Below are 19,289 nucleotides of genomic sequence, written 5' to 3' on the forward strand. Positions count from 1 at the left end.
TAATGAAAGAAAAAGTCATTTTTGTGCGCGAAAAAAAAAGATTTTTTATTTATTGCTAATTCAATCAGAATTTTAGGAAATATATAATAATATATACGCTTGAATTAGTCATCTAACCAATCACTAATTACGTAAAAATCGGATTATTATTTATAAATTATTTTTTTTACTTCTTAATAAATTCGATCGCCTCGTCCAGATGCCAATCCGTCGCCCTCCTGCCTCTCTCTCTTCTCCGGCGACTCTGCTCGGCGGCGGTGCATCTTCAGGCGATCGCATGGAGACGCCCTCTCACGCTCCCTCTCCGGCGCTGAGCCTCCCTCCCCTTCCGTCCTCGCCTTTCTCTTCTCCTCCACTGCTGCAGTGGAACCCCTCTTATTCGTCCTCCCTCCCTCACGCTCCCTTTCCGTCTCCCACTCCGGCGCCGAGTCTCTCTCCCCTTCCGTCTCCCACTCCGGCGCCGAGTCTCTCTCCCCTTCCGTCCTGGCCTATCTCTTATCCACTGCTGCAGTTGAACCCATCTTATTCATCCCCCTACCTCTCGGCCCTGGCCCGCCCATTCACACTTGATCACGCCTCCTCCGCCCTGCACCCTTCGCTGCAGATGCCTCCGTGCACTCGAGACCCTCTGCTGTTCTACGATGCCCCCTCCTCTGCTCCGGTGCCCCCGCACAACGAAGTCGAGGAATCTCTTCCGTCCCCGTCCGATAGCTCCCCTCAGGGTGATTCTGATTTCCCCGATTGCTGTCGTAACGCAGAACTGCACCCAGAACTCCAGGTGAAGGCAGTTGGTAATACCTTCGAGCCAACGATCTCTTCCAGATTTACAGCACCATCCGGGGCCGGTAGCGACGCCGCTAGTGTCGTTGAACCCGTCTACTCTCTAGACTATCCTGACTCGCAGCAGTGGATCTTCGGACCAGAATCGGCCTATTATAACCATAGTTCTGATGAGGTGCCATTGACAGAAGTCACAAGACCACCTTTTAGTTACAAGGCGCTATCTTTTCTGGAAGGTAATTTCCTTAGTTTTTTGGGGGATGGTTGCTTCTGACAATGATTTAAAATTTTTGGTATATACACTCTAAGGTGGAGAGTATTAAGGAGAATTTTTATCCCGCATATTAATTTGACGGCTTTATTTTAGTTTAGTGCGTTTATTGGATCAAGTAGGATGGATTATACTTTAGTATTCCCTCCAGGCTCCAAGATAGATCTTCATCTTTACTATGGTTGCTGTTTTTGCTGCTTTTATAAACTGAAAATTCTTGAAAAGATTTGAAGAATTTTTTGATATCAATAAAAATTGCAACTTTTTCTTATCGTCATATTATTATAGGTTCATCTGTCAAAATGTTTCCTTCTGAGATCTGAGACAACCATTTCTGATATGTTATGGAGCTAACTGGCCATTTGGATGAATAAGGCTGAATCTAGCAATTTGTTCCTACCTGCATATGAATTACAAGCTCCTTGTCTCTTTAGACCTTGCTGGGTGTATATTTTATCCTAGCAAGATATTTTAGTTTAAAGATTCTCCTAAATATAAATCAACAAGTTGCAATCTCTTCCTTTTTTATCCTAATTAATATAATTGCATAAAAACTTTTACCTTGAATGATGATGGTAGTACCTGGCGATTTCTAAAAATAAATTGAAATAGTCACAGACCTCTGAGTGTTCTTAATAGCTCTTCCCCCACTAGAAAATGAATGATGAGATATTAGAAGTGGGATTTTGGCTATTGTATAACATGAAACTGTCCTCATTGAATCATTCACTGACACTCTCCTCCTTGCAGATCACCCCTCCAGCTCCCAATTGCCTCCTCACAACACCACGGCAGACTCACTTCCATCTAGGTCCATTAATGCTCCCTTTGGTCATCCCTGTTATGCCCCCTACTACAATGGCTCTGAACTGCGAGCACTTGATGATAACTTTGGCCCCTCATCGGCCCATTCTAAACTTGGTGCTACCCACCCGTGGAATAAGTCATCTGATGAGGATGGAGGGAGTGTAAAACTTCCTGATGAGTTGCCAGGGACGGGACCACCTTCTAGCAACAGGAAGCTATTTTTTCCAGGAGGTATTTCATTACATCCTTAGTTTTTCTAGGTTTACTGTTGATGATGACTTACAATTAGGTATTTACACTATTGGACATGGATTGGAATGGACTTATCTTCTTAATGTCAGTGCATTTTACTAGATTATGTTCGGTTGATTGTACTGTATTCTCTAATATCTCCAAGATAGATCTTAATTGTGGTTGCTTTTTCAATGCTGTTGTGAACCCAAAATTATAAAAAAGATTTGAAGAGTTTGTTGATGTCTGTAAAAGCTATATTTCGTTAGTCAATTAAAAGGCTTCCATTGTGGAACAGCCATTTGCAATCAGCCAGAATAAATAAGGGTAAATCTGACAATTTGTTTCTAATGTTTCGGCATATGAACTTCAAACTCCTTGTCTCCTCAGACACTGTTTAGTGTCTACTGTTTTCTGCTAAAAGGGTATATTAAATTAGAGATTTTTTCTAAATTGTCTGTAGGTTCTCCATTTTTTATTAGCGTAATCACTATCTTTCTATAAAAACTTATTCACTTTGTGTTGATGGTAACCAAAACAGCCACAGATCTCTGAGTGTTCTTAAAAATCCTTCTGAGATAGCAAATGAACAGTGAAGTATTAGAAACAGGATTTTGTGTCTTGTACAACTTGTCCTTATCATGGAGATTGCCTTGAAAAAAGCCTATAAAATTTATAGAAAAAGGCGGTGTTAAACTTCAATATGAGACAACAAAGCAATCTATGGTATAATAGATCAACAATAAGATATTTTAAGATAGTTGTATTTCAGTCTCCTTGTTGCTATTTTTTTCCTGGATTTTCTTCACTTGTTGCACAGAAATATCCAATTCTTCATATCTATCAGTTTTCTTGACCATCATATGTGATGCCAATGTTGGGTGGCATATCCAACTCATGAAAATGTCAAGAAAAGTTACTTGTGGTTCTCAGATGTGTTGATCTTTACCTAAAACTATAGGTTAGCTTAATCTTTTTTTTTTAACGCCAAGTACTCGAGATTTGCATTTCTTTTATTATTATAAATGTCTGGTTTCCTAGAGAATTTTTAATTTGAAATGTTACATAGACATTTATCTTTGTTTTGGTTGACATTTCTATTGTAGCAATGTTTCTTAAGATGTTTTCTTAGAAAAATTTGCTGATTTCACTAACAGAAAAAGAGCACTTTGGATACCCAAGCACTGAATGGCTACTAGATGACTACCCGCCAGAGAAATATGAGCGAGAGCAAGACAGTGCATCCTCTTATACAATTTTCAACCCTCAATTGCCAACATCTGCAATGGGATTAAATGATACTTCTGCCTATGACTGTTACAGGTCTGCCTATAATTATAACCGTTACATGGCACAACATGATACATGGTCTGTGTATCCAGCATTGTACTATGGCCGTTACATGCCATCAAACTTTACAGCTAGTGCAAACATCAACCCCAGTTTGTCATCTGGGAAGGTTCATCATGAAGTGCTACATATGGTAGATGATGCATCAGTTATACCTTCTAGGTCAGAGGAGGCTAATCTCAATGAAAACATGGATCCAAAAGGGGAATACAATGAGAAGAGATGGGAAGACTACAACAAAACAAATTCTAATGTCATACCTGCAGTTTCTAGAAGGGATTCTCTATCCAGTAGTAATCATGCTACAGAAAGCCCCTTAAATCTTCCTTCCATGTTGACTACCAAGTTGAGACTGGGAAATATGGTGATTCCTGATTCTTCTCCATCTGGGTGCAATTCGTTGGATCTTAATATATCTAGCATGTATTCTTCTGAAGCATTTGATCAGCATAATCTTTCTGTTGATTCACCATGTTGGAAAGGAGCTCCAGCATCACAACTGTCTCAGTTTACCAGTGACAAAATGCTATTTGTTGAGCGTGAATTAATCAAGAATCATTCATGTCATGAGCCTAACCAAATTTTTGAAGGTGTTGGAGACCCAAATAATTCTGCAGAACTAGTTGGAAACTTGAATTTTGATTACATTAAGAAAAGTTATGTTTCTGAAAAGCCAGAATACTCACCAGTTGATTCATCAAATATGCAACAGATTCTTGAATTTTCAGAGAACAAAATGTCTGACTGTAGAAAAGATCAAGAAAATGAGAATTCATTTGACTATGTACATGGGGAACAAACAAATCAAACCACTGAAGCTAAGAAAAGGCAACATGTTTTTGCTGCAAAATTTGTTGAAATGGAAAGCAATGCTCCAAATGAGTTCCCACCACCAAAGGGCATTGCCGAGAACATTAAAGGTCTTATTGTTAGTCTATTGTTGCTCATTTGGCTTATTTGTTTTTTCTTAACAAAGTTCTGGGACAAAAATTGTCCCTTATGAAATATCTTTTTTATTTGTTAATTGCTTGCCCTTCAGACCCAAGTTCAACACCATTGAGAAAACTGGAGGATCTTGTTAAGTTAATACACGGTTCTTCAGTAGAACTATTATCTACCAACTGTAGTGAGGCCGAGGGATTGAAACCACATGACTGCAAACTCCTCTATGCAGCAATTAGCAATATTTCGCTCCTCCTCAAAGACAAGGTATATGCCATAGAATTTGAAGTACAATAACAATGGTTAATAGCTTATTCAAAGTGCTTCTGGATCTATTTTCTCACAGCTAATCTACAGGCAGCTTTTTGTGCCAAAATGTTCTATTTTTTGGGCCCAACTCTAACTTGATGACTATTTGGCAGGATATTGTTGGTTCTTGTTCTGAAAACATGAGCAGCAGGAACCAAAATTATGACATGAAGCAAAAGACGATATATGGAAATGATTATTTTGATGATGATTTTGGCAATCTTGTTATCCAGGAAGGTGATGCATATGTCAGCAAATTTGACAAGAAATTGATGCAGGTAAATTTATTAGGCTTTTGGGTTTATTATTTTGTATCTGTTTGACCTTTTTGTCTATTCTACCTTTCGTAAATCTGCAGGCGCTTGAGAATTTATTATCACAAAGTTTTACTGAAAGTGAAGAAGGCAAGCAAGCATCGTTGTACAGGAATCTATGGGTTCGAGCAGAACTTTTGGCCTGTAAACTAAAGGAAGAACTTGTAATTGCTCGAACGAAGATTGAATCTGAAAGCTGTAAGCACTATTCTCAAATTGGCATCTTTTCTAAAATTACTAGTTACTCTCTTTTTATTTTTATTTTTCCAGATAAGCCTGCACAATCCGACATGTCTTCAAGTCTGAACTCCCTACAAAACCTCAATGGCTATGATTCACCTTTGAAGCTCAAAGATACTGAAAACATAAGAGAAAAAGAAAGTCAATTCAGTGCATCAGCAAACCATGAATCGAGCAAGGCAGAGGATGTTGAATCATCCGTGATGGCCCGATATGAAATCTTGAAGGATCAATATAACAAGTCTATTCACAGAGATGTAGAATACCAAGAGCATGCTGTAATGCACCCAGTTGTCAATGCAAATATGTACAGCTCTCCTGATGCTGAAAGCAATTCTACCATGACCGCCAATCTGGCCGATACGCGATTCATTGCAGCAGTTGCAGATGATCAAGTAAGTCCATCTGTTAATGTTTCAGGATATGGAAATACAAGACAAATATTATCAGATCCTCTGAATGTACCACTCATCCAGTCCTACATGACAAACCAGCAAGGGAGCTGCCCCAAGAGAAGTGGAGATGAGGACCTCTCCTTTGAGTGGGTGCATGTGTAATGGAGGAGGATGAATCCACACAGTAACCATCGAGGTCTCCTACGACTAATCGACTACGGTTCGTTATGCACATAGCAATAAGAAAGAACTTGGAGATTGTTTTATGGAACCTGTGGGACTCCCTATTCGACAATCTGATGAACAATTTGATGTAATTAAATGGCTACTTTTTTTTATTTCTTTCATTGATGCTTTTTTAATTGTAAATGACTGAAAACTAACTCTCATTTAGCCGCTTAAATTTATCTGTTATTACAGATTGAAAATTAAAGCGCATTTATTTTTATTTTTATTTATTATTGAACGATATAAATAAGCTTTGATGGTCTGAGTTAGAGAACACAAATTATGTGTATTTATTTAATTTCTAGAAATGGCATTTATATATATTCTAAAATGGCATATGAATGTGATAAAAATAATAACTAAATTACAAAAATAGAAAAATGAAGACAAATTTTAAATTTATATAAATCATAAATAAACATTGTGAACTTAGATAAAATTCTTATAGGATTGAGTATTTGATTAAAGTTGTAATTTAAAAAAAATATTTTTGGAATATGATTGAGTTGGTAATTGTGGGATAGATTTATTATAATGGATAAGGATTGAATCTCGACAAAGCTATATCACATATTTAAAAATTAATCGAATTTTTAAGTATTATGGGAGATTAGTTAAAGATTTATAAATTTATTGATTATTTTTTATTTTGATTTATGTGGTGCAATAGGAATTTTAAAATTCGAATTTAATTTTTAAATTCTATAGATTTGATCGATTTTTTGCTCACTCACTCTTATTCATGAGAGTTTAAACTTAAAACTCAAAGAGAAATATATGATTTCACTATTTTTAAAAGGCCAACAGAACATCTATAACAGTTGTTATATCCATAATTAACTTCTCCTAATCTAGTTCATAATCTAGTTGTCTTGACTGTAACTCCTAATAGTTTCATGGCCGACGACTCAAACAGAACACATCGATAAAAAAAGACGATACTAAAAAAAAAGATTGAGAAAGTGTGAGAGAAATAAAGAGAGCACCAAGGAGATCAGAAACCTTAAGCCATTGCATCTCTTGTGCTCCTCAAGAGAACAAACAAACAAACTCTGCATACACAAAGGGAAAAAGGAACCAGTCGGTAGTTCAGAGCATTATGTCTGAAGCTCAAGTCTCGCCAATGGTGGTGGTGGCCATGGACAGAGACAAGAACAGCCAGAACGCCTTCAAGTGGGCTCTGGACAACCTCGTCGCCGCAGGACAAACTCTCACCCTCCTCCATGTCAACACCAAGAGCTCAAGTAAGCTAGCGAGGCCTTCTACTGCTGACTCGAATCGAATTCAAAGTGACTGTAATTAACTTGCATATGTTTCTTCCAGCTGCCCCGGAGGACGAAGCCAATTATGTTGCCAATATCACAAGGGACATCATCAATCCTTGCAAATGTTTCTGCGCTCGAAAGGATGTGAGCATTTCATTACCAGCCAAGATTTATTTCTCTTTTAAGCCATCACATGAATGAACTGATGGAAATCAGAGCATTCTTGAGCAGGTGCAATGCAAGGAAATCATAGTTAAAGACACTGATGTTACCAAAGCAATCGTAGACTTCGTTTCGAATTGTGTAGTCGAAAAGCTCGTCGTTGGTGCATCGCCCAAAGGCGGATTTGTCAGGTATTATCATGTTTGAATTGCTTCTTTACGATCTTAAGAGGAGGCATTGTGGCACTACAATTTGTATCTTTGCACTCTTCAGAGCATTCAGAGGCACGGACCTCAGCACTGCCATCTACAAAGGGGTTCCTGATTTCTGCACTGTCTACATCATCTCCAAGGGGAAGATCTTCTCCTTGAGGAATGCCTCCCGGCCGCCGCCGACCATCCCTCCTCCTATTCGCTCGCAAATCCAAGCCCAACCATTTGCCATGTCTGATCCAGCAAGACAAAGCAACAGGAATGCCATGAAAGGTCTGTTGCTTCTATCAACATAAACTATATAACTAACTTTGTTACTGTAAGGAAAGCTGAAGAACTTCTCTATTTCATAGCTGCAAGTGAGACTGCAGTTAGCCCATGGAGTTTACAGAAAGAGAGCGATTCGATCAAGTAAGAATTCTCTTAATATGCAGAAAGAAACCTTCCTCAATTGCTCGTCCTACCTGCCTGCTGAAGAAGGGATAATCTTCCTTGAATAGGTCGCCTTTTAACAGAGGAACACGAGCTTCGGCCACAAGATCATATGGAGAGATAATGGTGGAGAGTGATATATCATTCGTGAGCAGTAGTAGGCCAAGCATCGACCACGGACACCCTCAGAGGTTCTCCAACATGTTGGACAACTACGAACGCAATTTCGAGTCGCCGCGCAAGTCAGTGGGTGCGTACTCGATCGGGAATGAACTTTCTTCCCTGTCCCATGAAAGTTCATCATCTCAGTCTGTGGTGAGTCTTGCCTATCCATAGAATTTAGAGAAAACAACGAGTAAATCCAAACAAGCGTACCGTTTCTTGCAACTCGCAGGACGATGTCGAAACAGAGATAAGAAGGTTGAAGCTAGAACTCAAGCAAACCATGGACATGTATAGCACAGCCTGCAAAGAAGCACTCACAGCCAAACAAAAGGCAATGGAGCTTCAGCGCTGGAAGATAGGCGAAGAGAGGAGACTGGAAGAAGCTACACTTGCCTTAGCAGAGAGCGAGAAAGCGAAGAGGATCGCAGAGTCTGAAGCACAGAGGACATCAAATCCAGACAAAGACGCTCTATCCCATGCAAATCTCAGGTACAGAAGGTATTCGATAGAGGAGATTGAAGCCGCCACTGAAAACTTCGTAGAGAAGAGGAAAATCGGAGAAGGTGGTTATGGCCCTGTTTATAAGTGTTACCTGGATCATACGCCAGTCGCCATTAAGGTGCTACGTCCAGATGCTGCTCATGGAAAGTCTCAATTTCAGCAAGAGGTAGGCACACACAGTAGACGATTATTTCAACGACGACGACGACGATCGAGCCTTGAAGTTGCTTCGATTGTGCAGGTGGAAATACTGTGCTGCATTCGACATCCAAACATGGTTCTGCTGCTAGGTGCTTGCCCAGAGTATGGTTGCCTTGTATACGAACACATGGCGCTCGGGAGCTTGGAAGATCGCCTGTTCAGGAGAGGGAACACGCCGCCCATTCCATGGCAGCACAGGTTTCGAATTGCAGCAGAGATCGGCACCGGCCTGCTCTTCCTGCACCAGACCAAGCCCGAGCCGCTAGTCCACAGAGACCTGAAGCCGGCGAACATCCTCCTCGACAGGAACTACGTGAGCAAGATCAGCGACGTCGGACTCGCTCGCTTGGTTCCCCCCTCCGTGGCAAACAACGTCACCCAGTATCGCATGACGGCGACCGCCGGCACCTTCTGCTACATCGACCCGGAGTACCAGCAGACCGGCATGCTGGGCACCAAGTCCGACATCTACTCGCTGGGAATCTTGCTGTTGCAGCTGATCACGGCCAAGCCGCCCATGGGGCTGTCGCACTACGTGGATCGTGCCATCGAGAAGGGGGCGTTCGCAGAAATGTTGGACCAGTCGGTTCCTGATTGGCCAGTCGAGGAAGCTTTGAGCTTGGCCATGGTGGCGCTCAAGTGCGCGGAGCTCAGGAGGAAGGACAGGCCGGACCTTGCGACGGTCATACTTCCAGAGCTCAATAGACTCAGAGAGCTTGCAGAGGAGAACTTGCAGTACAGTGTGTTTGGAATGGGCTCCTTTCCTTCATCCTTCTCTAGTGGGCATGCAACGACGCAATCTGGGAGTGAGAGCTCCAGAAGCCCCAACAGTGGAATAGGAATGCTGGGAAGAAGATGATGAGCAGCTTCCAACAACAGGGAGGAAACGATCGAGGTCAAATCTTGATGTGTAAACATGAATGTGATATAGATCCGATCTTGTGATGTAATTGATTATTTCTTCAAGCAAATATACAATCTCCCATTAGTACTTTCAACATAATGATTATTTCTTCACAAGAACAACTTCTTGCTGATATATATATATAGATATATACATGTTGAGCAAAGAAAGGAACACAACAGTGTCATAGATCAATCGTGAAAACAGCACAAGGTTCTTAACAATACATATAATGAGGCATTTAAAACATTGCTTGGATTATGAATGTTGAGTTACCTTATTTTCCTCAAGCTTTTACTGAATGACTAGCAACAGTTAAGGTATAGAAGGCTTCCATTCAAGGACTGATCATAGTTACAACAGAACTGATTGTAGTGAGCTCGTGTGTTCGTAGCTAGCGAAGTGGATCTGGGTTGAACTTCAATGATTCTCCCCAAATGATCTCTTTGATATCCTCTTCAGTGTACGATGGATGTTCGAAATCGAAGCTGAATGGAGTGGGGCAAACAGATTCGCCGTCGATATGGAGAGATGCCAAGTATGGATGGCAGAGAGCTTCATCAACTGCCACAAGATATAATTGAATGTACACTTGATGTAGAATGCAATTCTCACTATGAAGGACTAGAAAGATGTTTATACCTGTGATTCTCTTGCTTGGGTCAAATACAAGCATTTTCTCTAGCAGATCAATGGCTCCGCTCGACATAGTAGGGAACCTAGTATGAAAATCTTGCTTTGGATATTGAGGTAGTTGTCTCACGTATCTACGAGCATTGTCACCCCGGAGAAATCCGAGGCTTGAGTCATCAGGTGAACCTATTAACTTATCATGTAAAAATGCAATGCAAGTGCCAAATTATTAGCTTCAAGAAGTAATTTACTAAAGAAGAAAGTAATATTAGGTTAGAAACAAATTGGCATCGATGTTCTCATAGATTATGAGTCTTGTAAACTTATGAGTGAGAAATTCTGACAAGAGAATGATAATCATATGCACATCTAGATTTAATGATACTACACAGCGCAGGTGTTACTTGGATCATGTAAAATTGCCAAGAAACAAGTGAACGAAACGCAAGTGAGAAAGGTTTAACTCAGAGTAAAGAGTTAACACAAAACAAGTACTGATCCACCTCAATAAAAGAGTTGCAGAATGGTGATAAAGGCACTTTCCTATTGAGAGAATACTTTGGCTGTAGGATGCACGGATGATGGTTAGCAATGACCAAGCAGAAAAAAAAAACAATAAATCACCAAACTAAAACCCAAATAAACCAACAGGCATAACATACTTGAAGAAGATCCATCTGTGAGTAAACAATGTATGACATAAAAGTAAATTAATGAATGTTTGTGTTGAAGATAGCCACAATTTTACCTCAGTTATTAGCTTTAATTGATGAACGTAGTCTTTTCCTGGAAATAAGGGTTCTCTAGTCACTATTTCACCAAGTATGCACCCCACAGACCAGATGTCAATAGCAGCAGTGTACTCTGAACAATTAAGGAGCAATTCAGGTGCTCGGTACCACCTAGTGACAACATATTCAGTCATGAAGTCTGTTTCAGATGTTGTTCTTGCCATTCCAAAGTCTCCGATCTTGAGATCACAGTTTGCATTTAAGAGCAAATTGCTAGGCTTAAGATCACGGTGCAGAACGTTTGCAGAGTGCACATATTTCAGCCCTCTGAGTAACTGATGTAGAAAAAACTGCCAATAATAGATAGTGTTAGGAAACAAAAGTAACGAGTGGGCATTGCAAGCTACCATGCAGCAAAACATGTAAGTAGAAAACTACACCAACTGATCGTTATCATCATCGAATTATGTTTTACCCAACAACTTAAGGTCAGCTGCATGAATCTTATACTCCATTGAACTCTATGCGATGCTATATACTAGTAATATTCTCCCTCTATCACTTACTTCTTCCCTTCCACTCTAATCGATTCAACATGTCCATACCATCTCTCCGTATGATTAATTATACCTTTAAAAAGTAATCTATTCTATACATGGTTTAAAATTTTGTTCAATTGGTATGGGTGATATGTACCATTTTGCCACTGAACCAAAATTGAAATCAACCAGCACAGGGAAATTATATGTTTCTCTGTACAAACCCATGTATAGCTGGTTCTTGGTGATAAAAACTAATATTGGTGGTCTTGCCTCCAATATACACTAAAAAATACCTCTCTTATTCCATGTATGGATCTAAATGCCTGATTTTATGCTTGAAAAAAAAAGAAGAAACTTTCATAGTAAAAGAATAAGCACATTGGCATCTTAAGAACTTTCATATGCATTGATAAAAGCAACTGAAAATGGTACATCTGAACACTAAAAGCTCACAGTATGGTCAACTTTAATAGATACATAGGTGAGTCAAATGTAAAAATCTCAGAGAACATTATTAGAAACAACAAAAAGAGATTTAATTGGTCTTACTTTAATGGATTGTGCTGCTCTTAAAAGAAGGGGGGAAAATCCACCTAACTAAACCAAAGAAAAAAGTTCTGATTCGTGATGAAAATGAACTGTGAAACAGGGGCCTCTAGCATCAAACAAAGGGCATTAAGAGCCAACATACGAGATGCCAAGGGGATGTCTTAAATTTCATTTAGGAAAACATCTTCATGCAAGGATGTCAGCTCTAACACCCATCCAAAATCTAGATGATGATCTTAAAAAATTATGTAGCACTAAAAAAATAACTATATTCCTCTTTCAAGCAGATCTTATGCTCATGCGCAGAGGTTGCTAACATCAAACCTGGCAATGGTCATCTGTCAATGCTTGGTTGGAGTGAATTATCTGGTGAAGGTCAGTATCCATTAACTCATAAACAATGTAGACATCATTGAAGTTTTCCCTGTTTGGAGGGCGTATGATGTCCTTAATTGCAATAACCTACAACAAAATACATGAAGTATAAGCTGAATAATAGAAGTTTCCATTAAAGCAAAAGTATATATCTTCAAAATAGATGAAACTCTTAGCAAGAATGCCAAATCCAAATAAAAAGTAACTTAACCACAATTATCAAGCTAAGGAATAGCAGATAATACTTCTCTTGCAAAGTCAAGAAGTAAACTGGCTGCAAAAAATGAAAATAAGCCGAATCAAGCAATGAACCATCTTTGAGTATTTCGTTGTGAGAAAAATGCTATACTAAGACACAAAAACCAATAAATAGATTCTGCACTTCTTTAGCTGGCATCTGAAATCCTAGACTTGCAAGAACAGATTCAACATGAATCATATTCACTCAACAAATAAAGAATTATTTTAGTTATTTCTACAAATACGATGGAATACTATTCAACCACAATATAGATATTGCACATGTGGCAAGTAGCAATACCACCCCCATTCCTTTTGCTAAAATTGTCCTGTCAAACAAAAATAAGACCTTTGAGCTCCCACAGGATCATCAGAGATATGAGTTGAAAATAGATAGCTAGGAGCAGCAACCATAGATAAAAATGCCATGGTCAACTATAATGAAGTAAACCACGTTGGATTCCCAAACCATGTCTTGCTTGATGCTGTCATTCTAGAGAATTTTCATCATCTAGGTTAATTGGCCAATAATAGTTTGGCCTAACATTGTCTCATTTAAGAAGTTTTAGAAGGTCATAACCAGTGGATATTCAAAATAAGCAAAAGAAATGGTGTTGGTGCAATCAACCTTGGTCAAGGTTGACCAGATTGACCAAGCTTGAGTTGACTCAAGTTGGTTTCGATGTTTGATCAATATGTTAGTTGGTCAAAAAAAATGTCAAGTAGGGCAAGATTGACCGGATATTTGACGGTCGAGCGATATGGTGAGTGTGTGTAAGCAAATGGTATGTGGTTGAGTGAGATGTCCAAATGGATACTTGACGATGGAAAAGTCCGACAAGGAATTGACACGAGAGAAGTCCAAATGGATCGTGATTGACCAGACACTTAATAATCGAAAGTCAAAGTGAGTCACAATTGATCGAATACTTGGGAATCGGAAGCATGAGACAAGAAGTTCAAGTGAGTCACAGTTGACCAGACACTCGGCGATTGAAAGTCCAAATGGATTACAATTGATCAGACACTTGGCAATGAAAGAAGTCATAACGGATCATAGTTGATCATATGTTAGGCATAAGATGAGAAGTCCAAATAAGTCAAGGAAGATTATATGTTTGATAATGATGAAGTCTCAACAAGTCAAAATTGACCAGATGTTAGGTAATGAAAAGTCTCGACAAGTCAAAGATAACCAGATGCTGAGTGAAGGAAGTCCTGGTAGATTGAAATCAACCGGATATTAGGTAGGACAATATTTCAACTTTAGAAATGCTGAAACAGAGGTAGCAACATATTGCCCGGAAATAGCAATCGATCGTTGGACTCTAAATCCTGAATTCAAGGTTTGAGGGAGTAAAGGAGGTTTAGAATCCAATAATCGATTGCTAGAACCCAACAATCGATTGTTGGCACTATAACAACATACAGTAGGTGTTGTAATCCATTGCTATGGATTATCAATCGATTGGTAGGCATAGCAATCGATTGCAGGTGTTTAACAATTGATTGCTAAAATAAATTGAGTCGTTAAACTAACAAGTCAAAGCAACCGTCGAAATCGAAGTGTAGCAATCGACTGCTAGAGGCTAGCAACCGATTGCTAGGCGAAAATCAGCCTAACGACAATCGTATAAAAGAGGGTTTCATGAAGATTTAAAGCCCCGGTTCTTGGGGGTTTTGGAGACGAATGTTACTGCATTTCCGGACCATCTAGAGGCAATCCAAAGCGATCAACAGTGAGCAAAGCCAATTTCATTTGTGTACACTTGTTTGTCTCGATTTCATTTGTACATTTGTAATTGACTTGTATTGTTTGTAAGAACATGTGTTGTAAGAGGCTTCTCCGAAGTATCGCTAGGACTAAGCCTTGGAGTAGAAATCAGAAGTTCTGAATCAAGTAAAATCTTTGTGCCCCTTGTGTATGTATTTGGTTTGTGTATTTATTTCCACTGTGTAATAACCAATTGTAGACGAGCACACAAGCGCAATCCATCAACGCGAAAGGAGTTATTCACCCCCACCCCCACCCCCCTCTAATTCCCACCGGTCTTAACAAATGGTACCAAACTCAACCTCCCAATTATTTCACTATAACCAATTAGAACACCAAAAGATCATAGGAAGCATTCTTTATTAAATCCTAAAAGATTTTGAAACAAATGAAGCCACACTAACTATTCTACATTGAATGCTAGAAGATCTCAGGAATAAATGAAGCAGCAGTAGATTAGCAAAAAGGGTATTCATCCTTCATCAAGCAGAATTTTCCTTCATTATGAATGTGAATGCATATTAGATCACTACTTGCTAATTTTATATAATTCTTAAGCTCAACGGTTCATGAAGTAAAAGTTGGAAAATGGTTATGAAGCAGAGGAATATCATATGTCAAGTAAGTGTAAAAATAATGTGGATTTTTTTTAAAACGAAACTACGGTGAAGCAATAACAATGAATAACTTATGTAGTGAACCAGGAAGAAATGTGCAATTTAATTGAAGAACCCCAGTACCATTAACAGCTCTAAAGAACTAGAAGATGAAGAAATCATGTCAAGTTGGCACTAAACTTACATTGTCATGATTCAAATGCTGAAGAAGCTTGATTTCTCGCAAGGTCCTTTTGGCATCAATACTATTATCAAATGCATTGCCAATCTTCTTTATCGCAACCTGTTCATGAGTCTGAGAATTTACTGCAGCACTAAAGACCAGAGGCACCAATAGACCCGTTCAATATTGGTAATTTAGAAGAAATAAACTATTAAGTTTTTCATCAAAATGTGAATTATTCTGCAGTGAAAAGTGAAGGGGGGCAAAATCAAATTGATTCCATAATGCAATGCTGATTTTGGAAATTGCTTGCAGAAATTTATGTAAAAGGACCAGAATGCTGATTGTCCGAACTAGCAGTTGCAGCAATCCATAGCCACAGAATGTGAATCATGCAATAAGAACTTTACTATTCTGAGAATAGCAAAGTTCAATTTGGTATAGCATAGACAGGAAGAGAATAGTATTAAGTAATGACCAATCTCATATAGTAAGCACCCATCATGGGCATGAGATTAGCATGGGTTTGGATGTACCAAGCAGGCATAGATATAGATAATAAAAAAATATGCACATAGTCTACCTATTGTCATCCCTACTTATATATCAAATTTTATCCTTCTGGTGGACACCAATATATGTTGCCATAGGCACGTGGTCAAGTTGATTGTCAAAGAAAAAGTGCTACCACTGTACTACTAGAGTGTAGAGTCAAGTATAGATAGGTATTGAAGGCTCTCAAGTAGAAACTTAACCAGAATATAATAAGATCAGGACAAAATCTTAGCATGAAAATATTAAAGAAAATAAGAGGAAGGGGAATGACATCAATAAGAGTAATATAGCCAAGGAAAACAAAGAAAAGTTGGAATAGGCATAGCAATATAAAGGAAGAAATAGGGTCAACAGGGCATATATTTAAGAGAAATAATAATAATAATAATAATAAGAAAATAGTATGTCTATATCTTATAAGTTTTATTTCAAATATCACAACATAATACATTTTTTAAAGTTTTGTCAGCTTTACAATAATTTTTTTTCGGCAACATTAAAGGGAGAGTTCAGCAGGAAGGAAAAAAAGGAAATAAAATATTGTTTTTGCACAAACTGCTTTGTTTGGAAAGAAAAGTATAAGTAATGGATGAATCATGTAGTAGTAAAAGCCAACTATTACATACTGATAAAACAGAGAGCCTGTCCATGAGATTCCACAATGCATAGTGAACGGTGGTGGAAGATGAATTTGTGGCAAATGTTATCTTGGCTTGTATAGCACTCTATTCTGACCCAAAGCGCATGAGATTGAACAAAAACACAACAGTCCCTTGGTCAAGATGAATAAACATCATCAAATCTCTCAAAACTAATTTTGCTTTATCTGCTCTCAAGATTTTAAATATTTCTCATTTTTCATGTATATATCTGGCAAATCAGGAAAAATAGAACAAAATCAGCCAGCCATAGATTGATTCAGCCATAGTCAACCGCAATAAAGAAGGGGGAAAAAACTCTTGAAACACTACTCAAACATTGAAACTTGACTAGCCCAATAACAACTAGCCATGATTAGATATGCAGCAACAGTGACTTCTGGATGCCACTATTATCAGCAGATCATAAAACCGCATGCGATGAAGCTCGCAAGTAAAATACACGGAAAAACAACATATTAATTCTGAATCATGGATCAGACAACTATATCTCTACGGTCCCCAGAGGTATGTAATAAATCTATCTAACGCAGAACTCTCAACAACATCATGTAAAGGAGAACATGTTAAGCTTGAACTTGTCTACCTATCATCTCAAGTCCTGAAACCTTTATTTTGAAATATGCAATTTCAAGATCGTCTCACTACCGCAAGCACGGGAGCGTCCTGTTTTTGCTACAATACCTATTGCCTCGAGAAAAAATTTCGGTTCTGCCTCATTCATAATGCCAAGTCAATGCTACTGAATCCTACTCACTCTTCACCCTTCGAAGTATTCCAATCCAAGCACAAAGTAGGAAAAGCCAAACCAAGGGAATAAAGAACAAAGGCGAGTGAGGTATAAATAAAGGTGTGAACTTTTGGACTCACCAAACGATGCCGTTGGCCCCGCGGCCGATGGGGCGGATCGGGGGCACGTACTTCGCCGTGACCTCGAATAGGTTTCCGTGCACGTTGTACCGGACGTAGCGGCCACTGTGGGTGAGAATGCCCTTGATGTGGCCCTCCCCGGGGCCGGCGGCTGCGGCGGCGGACTCCATGCCTAGGGCCTCTCCAGCGGAGATGGAAGAAAAAGGAGACGGCAAAGCTGGGATCTCGTGAAAGAGAAGAGCGAGAAAGGGGAAAGTAAAGGAGTAAATGGGAAGAAGCCCGCGACCGTGAGACGGGAGGTTGGAGTTCGCTTTCGTCGGCGTTTCTCGTGGTGCATCGCCGTCGCTTTCGCTCTCCCTGCAAATTTTTTTACTGCAACAGAAGCGAAGAACCAAAGACTTCACGAAATTATTTATCGCCCAATAAGCTATTTATAATATTTATTTTTAAATAAAAAAATGATTCTTGATAATAAAAAAATGAAAATAAAAGCTTAATTAAACAACAACGTTTACAATCATTACCATTTACTATCTTTCATTAAAAAAATTAATTGTATTATGATAATATTATTATTTTTATTTATTTCCAAATTTTTTTAGACCTAGTCTACATTAAAGTCTTGCAACTTAGCATTATTGTTAAGTCATATTTTAGTTAATGACAACTATTAGAGTGCTAGTTAATGGTAGAGCCAGAATTATAAATTTATCCAAATTAAAATATTTTAATAAAAAAATAATCGAGCTATAATAGAAATTATTATTATTTTTTTATTTTTTCAATTGTCTCCCTCTCTCACCCATATGCACTTTTGGATGGGTCCTCGGGCTAAAGCTCGGGTAGAGATATATGTTGCTCCGCTTTTAGTGCTAGTCGAGTAGAAATATCATGCAATTTGCTCATCTCTATTCGTCAAAAGATAAGAATAATGTGATAAATTTGTATGTTGATCTAGAAGTATGAGGAAATTATATTTGTTTTAGGTAGGACTTTGTGAAGAAAAAGGAAACCCACGGAGGTTAATTTAGATGAGGACTGAATTGTCAACGAGTCAACCAAAAAAGTCAACGATGTGATGCCTTTGAAGAAGTCAAAGATTGACTCATGGGATTCCTATGAAAATGAAGACGTCTAAATCGTCTTTACCCTAAACAATGTGAAACAAAATTGTAAAATCTTTAAAAAAAAATGCTTTTTTGGAAGCTAAGGTTAAACATTCTTTAAAATCATATACAATTATTTTAGGACCAAGTATAAACATTCTTAATAATTTATTTATAAGATAAAACTTAATTATTTTAAAGGCTCATTTTTAGAAACATCGAAAATCATCAAACTGAGAGAAGAAATTATTTCTATATTTAATCAAATAAGTTGATTCAAAATAAAAATAATAATACCCTAATCAACAATTAAATAAAAGTTTAAATAATCTTAAAATCTTAGGATGTAAAAATTAAAATAACTCTAATATAATGATAAAAATCATTTAGGGGCATTGTCACCATGCCACGGTCGTATTAGTAAGCACGATCAAACCATATTAGTTGCTGGATGTCTACGATTGATCGAACATAGTTAGACCGTGATGGTAAACACAACCATATCACATTGGCTGTTGGATGCCAGCAATTAATTAAACATGGTTGTGTCGGGGGACACGTCTAAGCCGTGTTCGGTCCTGAACTTCTTTGTTAGGTGGCAATAAGAAATACAATCGTGTCAAAGAATACGGACAGTTCGTGTGTTAGCCCTAGGACTGCTCACGTCCTCTTATGCTACTCATCTCATTTTTCATTTAGTTGTCTCTCACATAGGACTTCGATTCTCATATTAAAATTTTTTCAATAAAAAATAAAATCTGTCATC

General features: G+C 38.4%; 3 protein-coding genes across 3 annotated transcripts; 2 read left to right on the forward strand and 1 right to left on the reverse strand.

Moving 5' to 3' along the window:
* The first annotated feature begins 199 nt into the window (after window positions 1-199).
* On the forward strand, window positions 200-6,001 carry LOC141837835 (uncharacterized). Its single transcript, XM_074725207.1, has 8 exons — window positions 200-357; window positions 466-1,016; window positions 1,802-2,089; window positions 3,247-4,359; window positions 4,479-4,648; window positions 4,804-4,968; window positions 5,049-5,202; window positions 5,275-6,001. The coding sequence occupies exons 1-8, from the start codon at window positions 200-202 to the stop codon at window positions 5,799-5,801; spliced, it is 3,126 nt and encodes a 1,041-aa protein (XP_074581308.1). The 3' UTR covers window positions 5,802-6,001.
* A 989-nt stretch (window positions 6,002-6,990) lies between these two features.
* LOC141837551 (U-box domain-containing protein 52-like) lies at window positions 6,991-9,664 on the forward strand. The gene is made up of 8 exons (XM_074724926.1): window positions 6,991-7,111; window positions 7,191-7,276; window positions 7,364-7,485; window positions 7,568-7,779; window positions 7,860-7,917; window positions 8,007-8,253; window positions 8,333-8,770; window positions 8,846-9,664. Exons 1-8 carry the CDS (start codon window positions 6,991-6,993, stop codon window positions 9,662-9,664), a joined length of 2,103 nt encoding a protein of 700 aa, XP_074581027.1.
* A 211-nt stretch (window positions 9,665-9,875) lies between these two features.
* LOC141838558 (mitogen-activated protein kinase 2-like) lies at window positions 9,876-17,680 on the reverse strand. Its single transcript, XM_074726064.1, has 6 exons — window positions 17,418-17,680; window positions 15,355-15,484; window positions 12,489-12,626; window positions 11,091-11,423; window positions 10,352-10,535; window positions 9,876-10,273 (listed from the first exon to the last, which is right to left on the reverse strand). The coding sequence occupies exons 1-6, from the start codon at window positions 17,585-17,587 to the stop codon at window positions 10,104-10,106; spliced, it is 1,125 nt and encodes a 374-aa protein (XP_074582165.1). The 5' UTR covers window positions 17,588-17,680; the 3' UTR covers window positions 9,876-10,103.
* Window positions 17,681-19,289: the final 1,609 nt, after the last annotated feature.

The sequence above is a fragment of the Curcuma longa genome, chromosome 11, assembly GCF_044706935.1.
Source record: "Curcuma longa cultivar G26 ecotype Majalengka, Jawa Barat chromosome 11, ITB_CL_G26_1.1, whole genome shotgun sequence".
Lineage (NCBI taxonomy): Eukaryota > Viridiplantae > Streptophyta > Magnoliopsida > Zingiberales > Zingiberaceae > Curcuma > Curcuma longa.

Bases quoted from the DNA above. Each gene is read 5' to 3' on its own strand.
- LOC141838558 (XM_074726064.1), bottom strand. From the start codon at position 17,587: ATGGAGTCCGCCGCCGCAGCCGCCGGCCCCGGGGAGGGCCACATCAAG. The intron at 15,485-17,417 runs GTGAGTCCAAAA...TCTGGTCTTTAG, and splicing joins GGGGCCAACGGCATCGTTTG to TGCTGCAGTAAATTCTCAGA. The intron at 10,536-11,090 runs GTAAAATTGTGG...TTACATGATAAG, and splicing joins AATTAAAGCTAATAACTGAG to TTAATAGGTTCACCTGATGA.
- LOC141837551 (XM_074724926.1), top strand. From the start codon at position 6,991: ATGGTGGTGGTGGCCATGGACAGAGACAAGAACAGCCAGAACGCCTTC. The intron at 7,277-7,363 runs GTGAGCATTTCA...ATTCTTGAGCAG, and splicing joins GTTTCTGCGCTCGAAAGGAT to GTGCAATGCAAGGAAATCAT. The intron at 7,780-7,859 runs GTCTGTTGCTTC...TCTATTTCATAG, and splicing joins CAACAGGAATGCCATGAAAG to CTGCAAGTGAGACTGCAGTT.
- LOC141837835 (XM_074725207.1), top strand. From the start codon at position 200: ATGCCAATCCGTCGCCCTCCTGCCTCTCTCTCTTCTCCGGCGACTCTG. The intron at 1,017-1,801 runs GTAATTTCCTTA...TCCTCCTTGCAG, and splicing joins GGCGCTATCTTTTCTGGAAG to ATCACCCCTCCAGCTCCCAA. The intron at 2,090-3,246 runs GTATTTCATTAC...TTTCACTAACAG, and splicing joins GAAGCTATTTTTTCCAGGAG to AAAAAGAGCACTTTGGATAC.